This window comes from Alosa pseudoharengus, unplaced genomic scaffold (genome assembly GCF_046254945.1).
Source record: "Alosa pseudoharengus isolate Yale_2024_CS ecotype anadromous, Long Island Sound unplaced genomic scaffold, YU_APseudo_1.1 YU_APseudo_1.1_scf_21, whole genome shotgun sequence".
NCBI classification, from domain to species: domain Eukaryota; kingdom Metazoa; phylum Chordata; class Actinopteri; order Clupeiformes; family Clupeidae; genus Alosa; species Alosa pseudoharengus.
The window spans coordinates 18,942,274-18,960,283 of record NW_027468674.1 but is presented as its reverse complement, the minus strand read 5'-3'; the positions used below and the strand labels follow the sequence as shown (position 1 = coordinate 18,960,283).

Below are 18,010 nucleotides of genomic sequence, written 5' to 3'. Positions count from 1 at the left end.
TGTGCGTGTGTGCACGTGCGCGTGCATGTACTTTATGTGTGCAAATCACAAATGAGTGGGTATGGGTTAGGTTGATGTGGGCTCTTGAGACTAACATACCATAAATATTTTGTCATCTTGGGTGCAACGGTTCAGGTAGGGCTAGTTATAGGGCTAGGTATATACATGTTCCCTGGTGTTTCAGTTGATGACGGTAAAAAAATATATGTATATATATTTTATATTTTAAATGACTTATTGTCCTGATTCTTCCTGTGGATCTTAGTGGGCACTGAGGAAGCAATAATTTCATCGCTAGTTTTTCATGATTACTATTTCAATTGTTTCATATCAAAATTCACTACTTAATTATGTGTTTTATGTAGTTTGTCGAGGACTGGTTCAGACACGTCACATCCATAACGTGAAACCGTCACATCCATAACGCCAGTTTTTCCTACATAATGCATTACAAAAATGACGCATAGTTTCAAAAACACACTTTTTGTGTTCATTCAAGTCTCCTTCATGCTACATATATCATAGTTTCGGCAGTTTCCTTCAAAATTCACAGAGTTTGTAGAATACCTGTAATCTCTCACAAAAGTGTGTCCATTTCATGTCACATCCATAACGCTGATATAATGCCTTGTATTCTTAGGATGAAATTGATTATATGAAATTTGAGGATTTCTCAGTATTCAGAGGACATAGGTTACATTAAAAGTTATGCAAATTAAATCACTGATACTAATTTTGCCCCCACTCTAAGGCATTTTGTTTACCAATATGAGTCCAATTGTCACATCCATAACGCTGGAACTGCCCTATGCTATATGTTAATATTATATTAATTATGTCTGTGCTCTTTGCATGCTCTCTCTCTCTCTCTCTCTCTCTCTCTCTCTCTCTCTCTTTCTCTCCCTCTTTAGGCCCCTAGCTACCTCTAGACTACATTTAGTATGTATTAATATAATATTTATCGCTATTATTTATATAAAAAAATATGTGACCAATTTGTTGTGGAATGGAGGTGAATTCAACTGAGGATCTGAAACTTTTCTTTCAAGGTAGACTTAGACCTTGAATGAAGGTCTCACCGTGTAAATATTTTTTTCTTTATGAACACATCAGCGTTAAGTGTCCTAAGTTTCCTTGTCCCTCCTGTGCTGTTTTAACAATGTTGTCATTCTGTCTAGACTAAAATAACTAACCAGTAAAGGAACGTAATAGGGCCTACAACTGATTTCCCATGAATTATTACACTCTCATTTAGTAAGTAACATGTTACAACCCCCCACTACCACGGATTAGTGAAAACATCTGCCGCTGTCTAGTCTCCCTACACACCCCCTTCGTGCAAAGTCAACCAAGCTTTCATGACAAACACTTTTCGGCAGCCTATCGGATCATCTGCAGTGTTGGGGTAAAGGGATGCCACCACCAATCACAGCTTTCGAGGGGCGGAGTTCTTGTGTTTTCTCGTTGCCTAAGAGAAGATGTTGTATTGTTGGTCCTCAACTGTCTGAATTCACAAACGAAATTTTGCTTTGTGACTATTACATTGGGACTAACACAGGACTTTGAACACATCAGGAGGTTTATTCAACCTCTGGACGATCGGTCTGCGCATACTGTCGTGAGTTGTTCTGTTTTTGATTCTGCTACATTTGGGAAGGGGGTCCATCATTGGTCCGTAATGGGGGAAAGCAAGCAATTTCACTGAGTATGGATTCAAGATTTAGCAAGCTCTTACTGAACTTTCATCCAGCTAGACAACTAGGTTGTCGTCGAGTTTGCAAGAACATTATCTTGAATCAGTTGTTTGCATTTGTTTTTCATCTTTTCCTAGCATTGTCAACTTAAAGATACCTTTTAAAGACAAATGTAGATATTTCTAATAACGCATCAATATCACTGGCTAAATGGCTAGCCAGAAAGCTAGCTAACAACACTGTTTATTATTGTGGTGTAGTGCTTTTTGCTGATTGATGAAGCCTGTCTTGTCCACATAATACTGACGTTAAAGTTAGGCTTCCTATCTTACGTTTCTATGTAATTAATTGAACGGACAATACGTTATAATAACGGCAGCCTTGACAGGTCAACAAATAGTATAGACAGGTCAGTGAACTCCACTACTGTAACATCAGTTTTCTCTTTGCTAGGTATAGCCGAGGTAGCTACTGTAACGTTATCAGCAACACTGTTGCGTTCTCCTGATAAAGCAAAACTGACTGCTGCTTGTGGCTTGTGTTGTTTGTTGCTAAATTAATGCAATTGCTCAATGGGCTAAGTTAACGTTATATTTGTTGCCAGTGTCCAGCCAGTTAACCAAAGGCAATCAAGCAATAATAATCTTCTACATCCATGTGATGCAGTAAAGTAAAAACTAGCCTATACTGTTTACGTTGTACACTTTGCTTTTAGTATGATGGTGTATATTGAAGCTGAATTGGCATCAACAGTTATGTTTTAAACAGTGAATGTTTTATACTAGTAGCCTATGTATTTTGCCGTTTGAATTAAGTTGCATTTCTTTTAGTCCTTTGAGGATCTAGAGGGCTGATATATAGCCTATCCATCTGGTTTGTCTTAACTATGGTACCTCTGATTTTCCACACCTCCCTGTCTCTTTCAAACACTCTCATACTCAAACACACACACACACACACACACAAACGCACACACACAAACACACACACATACACATTCATTCATTCATACTGACATTCATACAAACTCACTCTCTGTAGACTTTGTGACAATGCACACCACACGCGGTCCCACGTCCATTCCCACTGGAGGAGCAGGGGATGCGCTGGACCTCAGCCTGACCGGATCTCAGCTCTCAGTGACCAGGAGGCCCAGCAGTGCGTCCCCGGGGAAATACTTCTCTCGCTCTGTGTCTGTGTCTGTGGCCAGTGAAGGAAGAGGAAAACGTAACACACTGGTGAGTGTTTGAGCAGTTGAGCACTGACATGGTCAACGTATGTAGACCCTACTGGTTGTAATGAACAAGCCAGTATATGAAACTGTTTCAAGGCGAACAGGTGTTTAGCTGAGTGTGCAGGAACCTGTTGCCTTGCAGCATCAGCAACACCAGGTCCCAGTGAGCTTCCTTTAGCGAGCATTATCACCACCAATGCAATATTGAAGTCTTTGTCACCTTGGTAACTGTACAGCAAAAGGTTGCTGACACCCCTCCTCTTGTTGCCAGGGCGATGCTGCGTTCAGTGGCTCCCGCTCCATCAAGAACCTACGGCGCTCCAACAGCACCACCCAGGTGAACCAGCAAGCCAGTGTCAGCCTGAGGTAAGCAAGACACTCCCCCTGATGTTAGTTTAGGATACTCACTCTGTGTCAGACACTGTAGGCAACAACCTATGCAAGTGTTTTTTTTTTAGAGGGGTGTGCATTATGTGCACACCGTAGACTATGCATTAAATGCTTTTTATTTGACTGATTTTACTGTATTAAGTCATAACATTATGTAAGTATACATGTAATGAAATAGAATCATGTGTTGCTGCTCAGATTTAAAGGAGAATTGCGGTTTCTCGAAGTCACCGAGAACGTTTGGTTCTGGAAAAAAAGAAAAGATAACAAACGGTTCTACAGTCCGAGTTGCTGCAGCCAACCGATAGAGCTGCCAGGCAGCTACAGTGCTACACTCTTGGGGCATGCCCCCAGAGTGTAGCACTGTAGCTGGAATTCTCCTTTAACTTAGGCCTAAAGCCACACAAAGGCACCTCTCAGAGTCTTTAGTCTACTCATACTTCTGATTAAATAGGTTATACAGATTGCAGGGAACGTATCAGCCCTCCTCTTGATTGGCTATTTGACCAGTGGCAGATTGGAGAAGTAGGCAAACTCCAGCGTGATCGGGAGCATTTACCATTACTTGTGGCTGTATTAGTATTCCAGGGCATGCCTGAGCATGTGCTGCTTTAGCGCGAGTGGCGTACTGAAAGAGTGACACGCGTGAACTTTTGTGTGATTTGATGTATGGGGATAGGCTGTGTGTGTGTGTGTGTGTGGTGTGTGTGTGTGTGTGTGTGTGTGTGTGGTGTGTGTGTGTGGTGTGTGGTGTGTGGTGTGTGTGTGTGTGTGGTGTGTGTGTGTGTGTGTGTGTGTGTGTGTGTGTGGTGTGTGGTGTGTGTGTGTGTGTGGTGTGTGTGTGTGTGTGTGTGTGTGTGTGTGTGTGTGGTGTGTGGTGTGTGTGTGTGTGTGGTGTGTGTGTGTGTGTGTGTGTGTGTGGTGTGTGGTGTGTGTGTGTGTGTGGTGTGTGTGTGTGGTGTGTGTGTGTGTGTGGTGTGTGTGTGTGTGTGTGAATTGTGGCGTGGGTGGGGTGAGGGTGGGGGGGCTAGACTTTGGAGCAGGCCTTGTGTCTTCGCCCCCTTCTCGTCCCTTTAACAAGCTGCGTTACTCAAGTCAAGTCAGCGTTCCTCCTCCTGAGCCACGCAACAGCTGGCACCCCCCAGAGGATTCCGGAGCACTCCAGAAGGGGACAATGGGCATTGTGGGCCGGCCGGCCGGCGGCTGCTGAATCAGAAAGGCCCGAGTGGGAGAGTGGGGGGCAGAGAAAGAGGGGTGGACGACGGGGTTGCAGGGGTGGGGGTGACAGAAGTGCTGTCGCCACGGTGTGTTGCCCTGCTTTGTCAGGAGTAGGAGGGGTTCATGGGGGCATGAGGGTGGGGGTTAGGAGGGGAGGGGGCACTGGGTGGGGTGGAGGTGGGGGTCAGATTTCTCTGAATGGGAACGCGGCGGTGAAAGGAGAAGTGTGTGCATGCGGGGAGCCTATTGTTTGGCAGCTGCTGGCGCACACACACACACACACACACACACACACACACACACACACACACATTGCCTTCTGGGATGCCTGAGCACTGGGCTTAAGCAGAAGACAATCCAACAAACCCCACCTCTCCCACCCTCCTCCGCCCCACCCCTCCTGTGTCTTCAGAGTCCTTCATAACTGTCATCCGCTGACCCTCCCTGGCCCTGCTTGTAAAGCAAAGGGGGCGAGTGGAGGGTGGAGGGGGTGAGTGGAGGGTGGAGGGGGCGGGAGGAGGGTGGCCGAGGGTGGAGGGTGGCCAAGGGTGCCGTGGAGGAATGTGCGTCTTTTAAAAAGCAGTGGCGGATTGGATTGCCTTTCATTGTGCCAGCAGGCTTGGCTCAGCTGCCCTACTAGGTCCCCAGGCTGGATGCTAATGGAACCAGGGTGTGTGTGTGTGTGTGTGTGTGTGTGTGTGTGTGTGTGTGAGACAGGGGGGGCGGGGGGGGATAGGGCCCAGGCGTCAGGCATCTGCCCCAGCCGGCATCAGCTGTGCATTGGTATCTGAATGCAAAAGAGAGAAGAGACAGAGAGAGAATGAGAATGCACCGTGTTATGTTCAGACGCCATATGTGTGTGTGATTGTGTGTGTGGCCATTTATCTCCTCCCTTGTCTGTCTTGACCATGGAAAGCTGGTGTGTGTGTGTGTGTGTGTGTGTGTGTGTGTGTGTGTGTGTGTGTGTGTGTGTGTGTGTGTGTGTGTGTGTGTGTGTGTGTGTGTGTGAGGTGAGGGGGATGTTGTCTTGGTGATAGTACTGATACCATGCATGAATCAAGGGCACAGTTTGTGCATGTGTGCAGCTGTCACCCTGCAGTGCACCCCCCCCCCCCCCCCAGCACCACAACCCAACAACACCACCCTACTTCTTGTTCCGCAAACAAAACAGATACAAGGGCACTTCAGTGGAGGATCCACAGATAAGGTTTCAGTCCCTTCAAGGACTTGGAGCTGTTTTGGGTTTGTTTGGAGATATGCTCCCCGTCTCACTGCTGGCTTACTTTACAGCTACTGTGTGTGTGTGTGTTTGTGTGTGTGTGTGTGTGTGTGTGTGTGTGTGTGTGATTGATGAAATGAGACTCTTTAAGAGACACACTGAAACAATCTGTTCTCTCTCCATGCATACACACACACACTCAAAAGCATACACTCACATACACACACACACACACACACACACATAGGCACTTAAACTCACACACACACACACACCCACTCAGTACTTGGCAATAGCTGAGAGGTCAGGCATACTGTAGCACACAGTTCCGCTCAGCACTGGAGGCGTGATGTGCCTCTCGCGAACGAAGACTCCAGCAGAGTAGGCTGCACGTGCTAACAGGGCTAGCTCATTAGCACGGCTCCTTTTCCAAGAGATACAGTTGACAGCTAGAGTTCCGCTTGATCCGTGTCATGACACTTTTTTGTAACACTGAACTGGCTATGTCTTAGTCTTTATTACAATATAACTACATGACCGAGAACAGCGTGTGCTGTCCACCAATGGACCGTGTTGCTCTGTGGTTATATAAATCCATCCTTAACCCAAGTCTTAACTGTGACCCTGAACTTAGTTTTATGCTAGTTCAAATGAGCAGTGTTTTTGTTGTATCCGTGTTGTGTTATTCTTTGTCAATGTAGCATAGCCAACTTCCTCTGATACAAAGATGGCTTAGTTAACTGAGAATGTGAGCAGCCTTTTTGCCTCGCTGGAGCTGAAGTTTTGTATCTCGTTTTAAGACTGAAGAGTCAGACATGAACGGAGTTTGTTTACTCCTACAGTGAGGAGTGCTCGGAGGACTTCCAGGCCCTGTTCGACAGCAGCTCAAACGGCCGTCGCAAACTGGCCAGCCTCAGCAAGGCCTCCCCGGACCGAACCACCTGGAACATTCTGGTAACGCAGCACTTTTTCCCCCACACCAACCTCCCCCCAAGTCGTCCATGACCCCTGTGATTCTGACTCAGCTTAGGACTGACACTAGGACTTAGGAGACACAACACTAGGACTTATATAACCCTAGTTCCCCTTGTTCCTAGCTGTGCTATATTTATGAAGTCTGTGGAAAGTGTTAGCGTTGCCAGTGAAACCTGCTGTTGATTTCACTCTGACTCACTCGAGATAAAAGGCTCCAGCAAAGCCAAATGGTAGATTGAATTATGTAACTTTGTGCACATAGTTGGATGGCAAACCAGTGGTAACCTGTACTCTACTCAAGAAAATGAGCTGTGGGGCAGTACAAAGACAGAAGTGTGTGTGTGTGTGTGAGTGTATATACACACACACAAATGCATCCCTTTCTCCAATCTAAAACATTTCCAACCATTAGGAGTTTTTTTTCTCTCTCTCTGTGAATATGGAGCTGTATTCTAGTATTTCCTCATCACTGAGAAACCACTGAATTCCCTCTTCCCTCTCTTTCTCTCATTCTCTCTCTCTCCCATCCTCTCTCTCTCCCATCCTCTCTCTCTCCCATCCTCTCTCTCTCTCTCTCTCTCTCTCTCTCTCTCTCTCTTACTCTCTCTCTCTCCCATCCTCTCTCTCTCTTTCTCTCTCTCTCTCCCATCCTCTCTCTCTCTCTCTCTCTCTCTCTCTCTCTCCCTCCTCCAGGATGACCAGCCGCGTGCGTTCCCCCTGCCCAGCAGTTCCCGCAGCGTGGGCAGCATGGACTCCCCCACCGGCCCGAAGAAGAGGGAGCCGGGCAGCAGTGGCGTCACCCTGGCTGCCAACTTCACCGCCAACAACAGGTGGGCGAACGCCAATGGCCCGTCCACTCTGCCCACAGTAGCCATAACGAAAGCTGTAACTATAGCGATATTAGCATCCACAATGACCAATGACAAGGAAATCCCTAGTCATCTACTAATGTGATGCCTTTATGTGAGGCTGATTCAGCCACTTTGAAAGCAATTGTGTTCAATGATTGTGAACGTTGTTCTGCAACATTATCTTTGTATTGCACAGTGTGGACATTGATGTTCTCATGGGCTAGATATTATTTATTTGTTTAGATATTATTTATTTTGTTTTAACTGTTGTAGTTATTGTTGTTATAAGGTAGTTGTCGTCAACAGCAACAGCAGTACTGCTACTACTAATCCTAAGTTTAGAACATGGCAGAGAGAGAAAGGGACTTCTAAAGGGTTGCGCTAGTCATGTGAGCTTTTTAGGAATACTAAAAGAATGTGTGCATACAGTACTGTGTACATTACTCAGTGGTTGGTTTCTGTCTTGCTGCCATCCTATTCACCTGTCCATCAAAAAGGCAACACTGCCCCGAGGTGGACAAGTTTCAGATTCCTGTGATGTTTTTTTCCAGTCTCTGAATGTCAAGGTGTAGGCAAAGGAAATGTGTGAGTGAGTGTGTGTGTGTGTGTGTGTGTGTGTGTGTGTGTGTGTGTGTGTGTGTGTGTGTGTGTGTGTGTGTGTGTGTGTGTGTGTGTGTGGTGTGTGTGTGTGTGTGTGTGTGTGTCTGTGTGTGTGTGTGTGTGTGTGTGTGTGTGGTGTGTGTGGTGTGTGTGTGTGTGTGTGTGCACCTTGCTGCATGTATATCATCAGTTCTGTCGTTGAAGGCAGCACCTTGCAGAGGCTTGCATAACCATGCATCACCCGTGACTTGATGTTGAAGTGCATAAATGTGCATAAATGAGTGTGCATGCTTTACTAACTCTAAATATAATACCTGTTTTCCCCTATCGTCCCTCAGGAGTAACAAGGGTGCAGTAGGCAACTCTGTCACCACCATCCTGCACAACAACTACTCCGAAAAGCCCCTCACACCAAAGAGCTCCAACCAGAAGCCCTCCTTCAAGTATGTGGGGCCGTTTTGTGTTTTGTTATCACTTTAAAAAATCTCTTTTTTCAGTTTCGCTCCCTCTCCACCCCCTGCTCTCTCTCTCTCTCTCTCTCACACTCTCCTCTCGTTCAATTCATTCAAAGTTGCTTTAATTGTATTACTATTGAGATACAGTGTTGCAAAGTACAATAGTGTTGCAAAGAACAATAAAACAGAACGTCAACTTGTAATATAAGGATGAATGTAACGTCTGTCTTTGTCTCTGTCTCCGTCCATTCAGTAACATAATCAAGGCCACGGTGCACGACGAGAGTTCCCTGGAAAACGGTTCCCTTACCAAGTCCCAGAAGAACTTCTCCTCCTCCTCCTCGGCGTCGGCGTCCAACAACAACGCCCTCCGGAGCCCCTCACAGCCCCGCAGGAGGGAGGTCAGCGAGGAGGAGGCCGAGAGGTGAGCACACCGCAAGGCATCTTGGGAGTTATCCCCAGAATAACAACCAATGCTGCTCAACAACCAAGCTGCCACCGCTTGACTCTATTTCTGATTCGTTTTATGAGCTGATATTTTGATTTACTGGGCAGTCATGTTTAAAGGGTTGTGAGGGATGTTTGGAATAGATTTCATTTTGACGCTTTTGTGTTTTTAAATGAAAAGCTATACCACAGGACATCCTCTGCTATCTGTTCATTCTGCTGGTCCAGTTACGCGGGTCATTGAGTGTGTGTGTGTGTGTGTGTGTGCTTTGCTGTCCTGCCTGCAGGTACATCCAGCAGGTCGCCCAGGCGGTAGTGACCATCCAGCGTTGGTATCGGCGCCACATCAAGAGGCGGCAGGCATCCGAGATGGCCGTCAGGCGCCTGCTCATCACCAAGAAGAAGGTACTGCAGAGGGAGAGAGGCTGTGGACTCTTAACAGAACGTGACATATTTGTAGTGTTATCTTCAACTAGTGTGCAGTTAAAGACGAAATGAAATCAAATGTTCTTCCGTGTCCCTGTGTGCAGGAGCGTGAGCAGAGACTGGAGGAGGAGAGGCCTCCGGAGAAGAGGCGGGACGAGGACAGGAAACGCATCAGAGAGGAGAAGGCTCGGCTTGCGCGCCTCACAGCCATCCAGGTGTGTGTGTGTGTGTGTGTGTGTGTGTGTGTGTGTGTGTGTGTGCGTGCATGTGTGTGTTGCAGTCAGGTGTGCCTCTATGAGCTGATAGTCAGCACAACCTCTGGGCCTATCGGATCTGTCAAATCTCTCCAGCTTTATTAAAGCGAGGCTGTCTCTGTCTCTTGTTTGTTGTCAGAACTTTAAAAGACAGTTTTAGGTCATGTGAACATTTAACTTACTATGAAGTAGTCTGTAGAGGTATGTGATCAATGTCATCCTAGTGTTTGATAAACACTGTGTTTGGGTGTGTGTGTGTGTACGTGTGTGTGTGTGTACGTGTGTGTGTGTGTGTGTGTGTGTATGTGTGTGTGTGTGTGTGTGTGTACGTGTGTGTGTGTGTGTGTGTGTGTGTACGTGTGTGTGTGTGTGTGTGTGTGTGTGTGTGTACGTGTGTGTGTGTGTGTACGTGTGTGTGTGTGTGTGTGTGTGTGTGTGTGTTGTAGGAGCTGCAGCAGAAGAGAGCCCAGCGCGTGGCCGAGGTGCAGCAGGCGGCCGAGGAGGAGGTGGAGGCCCTGAGGCGTGCTGGGAAGGTCGGCCGCAAGAAGTCCTCCAAGAGCTCCCCTGCCAACCAGCAGCCTGGCTCCCCCACCGACGTCAAAGCAAAGAACACAGGTGACTACTGCTCTTACCACCCACCAAAACCTCACTGTTGCCGTCATTGCTGGGACTAAGGGAAAGGTCATCCAAAACAATGTCCTCTCAAGCATTCTCATTGCAGTTTTTTTTGGCAACCCTCCTCATTTTCTTTTGAAGTAGTAATATTTACCATGAATATTTCACATAAGTGTTGAGTTGAACATTAAGTATCAGCTGTATTTGAGTGCAGCAAGAGAACATGTATGTAATACTAATGTCCCCGAAGAGTGAGAACTAAATAGCTTCTTGACAGATTTATTGGTGTGGAATTTTTATGACCTTATGTGAGTAAGTGGAAATGTCTGAGAGATGTTCCTCAGACAGCCTCTAAAGGTTTTTACTTTTCTACTCCAAACCATATGGATCACACATCCAATTCCCATGTGAAGAATACTTCACATTCTAGAATATTCTCCATATAAGCTACTGACTGACTGACTCATTGTCTCCTCGTGTACAGATTCCAATGTTAACTTGGTCCCTGAGCTTGATGACATCCAAAACCTCAGGGCAGTGTCGCCAGCGTTGTCCGGTCGTCGGGATTCTCAGTGCTCTCAGGTAATCCCATCCCATCCACCAAAACTGACCACAAATAAGTAGTAAGTAAGTATATGTACTCTTTTGATCCCGTGAGGGAAATTTGGTCTCTGCATTTATCCCAATCCGTGAATTAGTGAAACACACTCAGCACAGAGTGAGGTGAAGCACACACTAATCCCGATGCAGTGAGCTGCCTGCTACAGCGGCGCTCGGGGAGCAGTGAAGGGTTTGGTGCCTTGCTCAAGGGCACTTCAGCCGTTTCTACTGGTTGGGGTTCGAACCGGCAACCCTCCGGTTACAAGTCCAAAGCGCTAACCAGTAGGACACGGCTGCCCCAAATACCACCGCAGATACCGGTCAGCAACCCTCACACATTGTGCTTTCTCATGCCAGACCTCTATTTAAGGTCACTAACAGTGTTGAACATTTCATGAATGTAATGCGATAGAGTGAGCGTGTGTGTGTGTGTGTGTGTGTGTGTGTGTGTGTGTGTGTGTGTCTTTAATGTGTGTGTGACTTTGTGATATGATTGTTTATGTCTCTATGAGTGTGTAGTGTCAGCATGTAAATTGAAGAATTTTGAAGGTTTTTACACCATTTGACCGTCAGTCGGTGCCTGCTCCAAAAAGATCCTTGTATTTTTGTGTCCCTCAGGAGATTCTGGAAAGATCTGTGAGCATGGAGGACCAGAGGCAGGGGGCGTCTTCGAGTCGCGCCCAGTCCAAGACCACCCTCAACGACCTGCTGGACACCATTAAGCTCCTGGAGGAGGAACCGGAGAGGCTGTCTGAGCCAAAGAGCTACAGGAAGGAGAAGTACGCCTGGATAGATGAGGTGAGGAGGAGGAGGAGAGGAGGAGGAAGAGGAGGAGGGGGAGGAGGGGGGGGAGGCCCACATGGCTCTCTACTTCTTAGGACCCATGCTGGAGTGAGTGTGTGTGTGTGTGAGTGTGTGTGTGTGTGTGTGTGTGTGTGTGTGTGTGTGTGTGTGTACCTGCCTGAAGGTATGTAACCTGTATCAGTGAGGTGGGAGGTGTGTGTGTGTTGTTTGCCGTGTGATATGTATGTGTGTGTGTGTGCATGTGTGTTGTTTGCCATGTGATGCATTGGTACGCTGGTATGAAGCCCCAAGTCAGTGCAGATCAAGTCAGATGAGTCAACAGAATTGGCTTTCTCTTAAAAAGCTTACAGCGTGCTTTGTTTTTCTCAATCTCTGGGATTTGGATATGCTGGTACTTGTGTTTACTTTGGTTTGTGGCTTTTGTTTTGGCCATTTACCAAACCAAAAAAATGTTTTGCATACAAAAACTCTCCTACCCTCCTCCTCTTCCTCTCATCACTCCTCCTCTCCTACCTTCCTCCTCTCCTCCTCCTCCTCCTCCTCTCATACCCTCCTCCTCTCCTCCTCTCCTACCCTTCTCCTCTCCTCTCCTCTCCTCTCCTCCTCCTCCTCCTCCTCTCCTACCCTCTTCCTTCTCCTCCTCTCCTACCCTCCTCCTCTCCTCTCCTCTCCTCCTCCTCTCCTACCCTCCTCCTCTCCTCTCCTCTTCTCCTACCCTCATTCTCCTACCCTCCTCCTCTCCTCTCCTCTTCTCCTACCCTCATTCTCCTACCCTTCTCCTCTCCTCTCCTCCTCCTCTCCTACCCTCCTCCTCTCCTCTCCTCTTCTCCTACCCTCATTCTCCTACCCTCCTCCTCTCCTCTCCTCCTCCTCTCCTACCCTCTTTCTTTTCCTCTCCTCCTCTCCTCTCCTCCTGTCCTTCTTCCTCCTCTCAGGACGGGGACTCCACGTCTCTGACGGCGGATAACCTGGAGCTCCACGGTCAGCTGAGCCAGCCTCCTGTCCTGCCTGATGGGGGCGCCCTGCTGTCCGAGGCCAAGCTGCAGAGCATCATGAGCTTCCTGGACGAGATGGAGAAGTCCGAGCAAGAGCGGCCGCGCTCCGTCACCTCGGGTTCACACAGAGAGGTCAGACACTGGACAGCGAAACTCCTCGTCTGTCCCTGAAGTCACATGACAGCAGGGGCTACGTCAGACATGCAACTGAACCGTTACCAAAGATCCTTGATTACTAGCTCCGCTTTAACCCTCTCTCTGCCGCTACGTTCGCGGAGCGCAATGCTGCAACAATTAGCTTCCACTGTAATCTATGGAACTGACCGCACCGAACGTGATAGCGGCGCGCACATTCAAAAAAATTAGACCAGTCTTCAAAAAGTATTTTTCTGTTCCTCGAAGAGAATCCTTCAGTTGCACTCCTGGTGTAGCCCAGCTGTAATACTACTACTATTGTGGCAGTGCTACTACTTCAACCACTAGTGCCACAACTACAATTAATAATGATAATAAAAGTTGATAATGGTTTGAATTCAATATACAAAGTGCAGCATGCCAGCGATGGACCTTATCATGGGTTGCCGACCAGTAGGCACGGCTGAAGCAGGCAGCTCACTGCGCCGGGATTAGTGTGTGCTTCACCTCACTGTGTGTTCACTGTGTGCTGAGTGTGTTTCACTAATTCACGGATTGGGATAAATGCAGAGACCAAATTTCCCTCACGGAATCAAAAGAGTATATATACTTATACTTATACTTATCAGTTCATCAGCACATTAGACTGTCACTGTATTGACTGTATGACATCTGATTTGAAAGGCTGGTAATAGAACGTGTGAGATTTTTTTGTTGCCTTTGAGAGTTCTATTACTTTACCCTTCCATGTGTTGTGGTATTACAAGGCATCCAATGTCAGTGGTGGGAACAGGCATCTTTATTAGTAGAGACCAGCGCCACTGCTGGATTAGAGTTAGCTAAAAATAGTTTTACAGGGTTGGCAAAGGGTGTTTACTCATTGTGTGTGTGTGTGTGTGTGTGTGTGTGTGTGTGTGTGTGTGTGTGTGTGTAGGCGCTGCTGTCTGAAGAGGAGCTGGCCGGTGTGGAGCAGGCCTCTGCCACGGCGGCTGAGGTGACGGGCACCATGATGAGGCTGAAGATGGACCTGGAGGAGAAGAGACGCACTGTCAACATGCTGCAGGCCGCCCTGGTATAACTCACACACACTCAGATATGCACGCAACCATACATGTGTGATACACAGATATGCACAAAGATATGCATGCAAACATACACACACACATACACACACACAAACACACACACACACACACACAGATATGCACACAACCATACACACACATGCACACACACATGTGCACACACACACACACACACACACACACACACACACACACACACACACACATGGAGGTACACAGTTACACCGTACACAAATATTATACGCACACAAATGTACACGAACATGAACTTGAATGCTCCGATAACCACATAGACCCACCTAAATGTTAGCTAGATCAAATATACTCACACAAATTGTACCTACTGTACATAGAATGTATAACTATAGTGTATGTGTGTGTTTGTGTGTGTGTGTGTGTGTGTATGCAGAATCAACAGCGTGAGCTGACTATCCGTCACGTGAAGGAGACGGAGAAGGAGCTGAACCGCTCCATGCAGCAGCAGAGGGAGCAGTATGAGGCCACCATCCAGAGACACCTCAGCTTCATCGACCAGGTAACACACACACATACACACACACACATACACAGAAGTAAGTCTGAGAAGGCTGGTCTGCAAAGTCAGTAGAAGACGTGTTGTCGAGTTGCCTGTGTCGATGCTGCTGATTGGTTGGATGACCGGCATGTTCGTTTTATCACTTCCTCGTGGTACCACTTCCTGCCATGCCAGTGCCACTCACAGATCAGGCCCCCTTCCGGAATTAGCCATACAATCATGCCTCCCTCCCTCTCTGTCTCCCCCTCTCCCTCCATCCCTTGCTCCTCAGCTGATAGACGATAAGAAGGCCCTGAGTGAGCGCTGTGAGGGGGTGGTGGCTGAGCTCAAGCAGGTGGACCAGAAGTACACCAAGAAGATCGCCCAGATGCAGGAGCAGCACGAGATGGTAAGAGACACCCTCAGCCTTCATTCCCTCTCTCTCCCTCTCTCCTTTCGCTCTCTCTCTCTCTCCCTCTCTCCTTTCTCTCTCTCTCTCTCTCTCTCTCTCTCCCTCTCTCCTTTCTCTCTCTCTCTCCCTCTCTCCTTTCTCTCTCTCTCTCTCTCTCTCTCTCTCTCTCTCTCTCTCTCTCTCTCGCTCTCTCTCTCTATCAAAGCTGTCCCCTACTGCCACTGTTATTAAAAAAAATCAAAAAGCAGAAGAAGAGTTGAGGTTTGGTAGCCCACATAGGTGTAGACTTGCTGCAGGTTTGGTTCACTATTTGCCCACAGGCTGGCTGCAAGTATGCTGCACTGCGAGTATACTCCACTGAGTGAGGGCCTTACTGCAGTTCCAAGTCAGCAGTTTTGAGCTTTGGTACAACATGACAACAGCTGAAGACACTGCAGAGGAACACTTTCTTAGTGGCTAAATTTTTTTTCAAACCAGCAAACAGATTTCCTGTCATTGTTTTTTTTCCCCCTTTTTTTTCTTTTCTTCTCTTTTTTTCCCCCTTTCCCTTGGCCCCATTTGACCGTCCTAGTTTCACCGTTAGGGAAGATTGCCAGGTTGCCCCCCCTTGCGGTGCCCTGAGCCAGCTCATCATTCAGTAGCCCCGACTGCCCCTCCTCAAGAGCCCCGCTCGCTGGCAGGCGCTGGCACTGCCACTGGGGTGGGATTGTCTGGCCCCTGTGCCAGGAGTGGCGCATGATTGTGTGTGTGCCTCCACAAGTGCTAGACTGGTGGGTGGCCACAGGGTGGCGCCAGTGAGCCTGGGTTTGTTGAATGTGATGACTGTATATTGGTGTTTTTTTTATGCGGTGTGAAGGTGTAGTTCAGTCTGGGGAAAGTGGAAGTATTGGTCTGTGCTGTCACTGAGATGTGTACGTGTGTGTGTGTCTGTGTCTTTGTGTGTGTGTGTGTGTGTGTACTTTTTTTTGGGTCAAATGCATCTCCTTGCTGGAGAAAGCATCCTCTGCTTTCTGAAAATCTTCTTTACATCTAAATTTTAGTCAGCTTTTCATTCTTTTTGTCTTTCTTTCGTTCGTTCTGTCTTTCTTTCTGTTCTTTTCTCTCTCTGTCTTTCTCCCTCTCTCTCTTTTCCTTCCTTACTTCTCTGATTTGTCTGTGTATTGGTTTTCCATGTGATTTTTCTCTTCTCTTCTGTCTTTTTCCCCCCTGGCTGTAGGTGTGGCAAATTCTGGGTCCCTTGTGTGAGGTAACGCTTTTTCTTCCTCTTTCTTTTCGCCCTAATCCATAACCAATCATCACATGCTCTCTTATCCTGCGTCTTCCTCTCCTCTCTTCCCTCTTTCCTTCCCACACTCGTCTGTCGTGTTCTCTCCATCCGTCTCCCTGCTCGCCTCCCTGTCTCTTCCTCCCCCCCTCCCTCCTTCCATGCCTGTCTGTCTGCCTGCCTCCCTGCCTGCTCGTCTGTCTGCCTTCCTGCCTTCCTGACTGTCTGTTCTTGATGTGTGGTCATCTGGATGGCCTTGACATGGTTAGGCTCTGTGTGTGTGTGTGTGTGTGTGTGTGTGTGTGTGTGTGTGTGTGTGTGTGTGTGTGTTTTGGTCTCCTGCATTCCTGTGAAGTCATCATCTGTAGCTTTCTTCTTCCTCTTCTTCCACAACCTCATCTCACCCCCCTCCCTCCTCCCCCAACCGTACACACACACACACACACACACACACATACACAGACACACATACACAGACACACATACATAGACACTCACACACACACTGCCACGCTGTTGCTTTTGGACGCGCAATCCCTCCTCTCTTGTGGGCGGCTGCCCCATCACACCACACTCGTGTATGAGGCCACCTGAGCTCTCTCTGAGGCCACCTTTAACCCTCGCAGACTGAGCTGTCTCTGAGGCCACCTTTAACTCTCGCAGACTGAGCTCTCTATGAGGCCACATTTAACTCTCGCAGACTGAGCTCTCTATGAGGCCACCTTTAACCCTCGCAGACTGAGCTGTCTATGAGGCCACCTTTAACCCTCGCAGACTGAGCTGTCTATGAGGCCACCTTTAACCCTCGCAGACTGAGCTCTTTGAGGCCACCTTTAACCCTCGCAGACTGAGCTCTCTATGAGGCCACCTTTAACTGAGCTCTCTATGAGGCCACCTTTAACCCTCGCAGACTGAGCTCTCTATGAGGCCACCTTTAACTCTCGCAGACTGAGCTCTCTATGAGGCCACCTTTAACCCTCGCAGACTGAGCTCTCTATGAGGCCACCTTTAACCCTCGCAGACTGAGCTCTGTATGAGGCCACCTTTAACCCTCGCAGACTGAGCTCTCTATGAGGCCACCTTTAACCCTCGCAGACTGAGCTCTCTATGAGGCCACCTTTAACTCTCGCAGACTGAGCTCTCTATGAGGCCACCTTTAACCCTCGCAGACTGAGCTCTCTATGAGGCCACCTTTAACCCTCGCAGACTGAGCTCTCTATGAGGCCACCTTTAACCCCTGCAGACTGATCCCTGCCCCCTCTCCAAGGCCCTTAACAGCCTCTGGGGTGGGAGAGCGAATGCATGCCTGTGTGCGTGCTTGGAGCACGACTGCTTCTAACAAAAGCTCTTTCTGTTTCTTTCCCTCCCTCTCTCCCTCTTTCCTCTTGGTCTCTCTCTCTTTCCTTAAACACCATCTCTGCTCTTCCCCCTTCTCTCATTTACTTTTTCTCTGTCTAATTTTCCTCTCTCTATTTCTCTCTCTCTTTCTTTCTCTCTCTTTCTCTCTATGAATCATCTACAGGAGATAAAGAAGCTGAAGGAACTGATGAGTGCCACAGAGAAAGTCCGCCGTGAGAAGTGGATCGATGAAAAAACCAAGAAAATCAAAGAGATCACCGTTAAAGGTGCCTGTCCCTTTTTGCACACATACTGTACTTGAATCATCAGGAACACCTTGTGGTTAGGTGGATACACTGGAAATACAGGCCGAGAATCATCCCTGTCATCACTGATATCTGAATGACTGGATCTTTATTCATGTTCTGATCGTTTAACGTTTGACTTGTTATGCTTTCTACAGTATGCCCTAGGTAGGCTCATCA

At 47.8% G+C, this 18,010-nt stretch overlaps 1 protein-coding gene across 2 annotated transcripts in view; it reads left to right on the top strand.

Moving 5' to 3' along the window:
- Positions 1-1,478: 1,478 nt before the first annotated feature.
- The window catches only part of cep131 (centrosomal protein 131), a 32,075-nt gene continuing 15,543 nt past the window's right edge, over positions 1,479-18,010 (top strand). The window contains exons 1-18 of one of the 2 annotated variants that reach the window (XM_076298057.1): positions 1,479-1,618; positions 2,736-2,932; positions 3,200-3,294; positions 6,598-6,709; positions 7,424-7,560; positions 8,520-8,624; positions 8,890-9,060; positions 9,371-9,488; positions 9,614-9,724; positions 10,210-10,378; positions 10,863-10,960; positions 11,597-11,776; positions 12,718-12,909; positions 13,847-13,984; positions 14,407-14,532; positions 14,804-14,920; positions 16,140-16,169; positions 17,710-17,812. In XM_076298057.1, coding sequence (XP_076154172.1) covers positions 2,747-2,932; positions 3,200-3,294; positions 6,598-6,709; positions 7,424-7,560; positions 8,520-8,624; positions 8,890-9,060; positions 9,371-9,488; positions 9,614-9,724; positions 10,210-10,378; positions 10,863-10,960; positions 11,597-11,776; positions 12,718-12,909; positions 13,847-13,984; positions 14,407-14,532; positions 14,804-14,920; positions 16,140-16,169; positions 17,710-17,812 — 2,188 coding nt within the window. In that variant the 5' untranslated portion in view covers positions 1,479-1,618; positions 2,736-2,746. The remainder of the gene's footprint in view (positions 1,619-2,735; positions 2,933-3,199; positions 3,295-6,597; positions 6,710-7,423; positions 7,561-8,519; positions 8,625-8,889; positions 9,061-9,370; positions 9,489-9,613; positions 9,725-10,209; positions 10,379-10,862; positions 10,961-11,596; positions 11,777-12,717; positions 12,910-13,846; positions 13,985-14,406; positions 14,533-14,803; positions 14,921-16,139; positions 16,170-17,709; positions 17,813-18,010) is intronic. The other variant, XM_076298058.1, reaches the window with a different exon arrangement.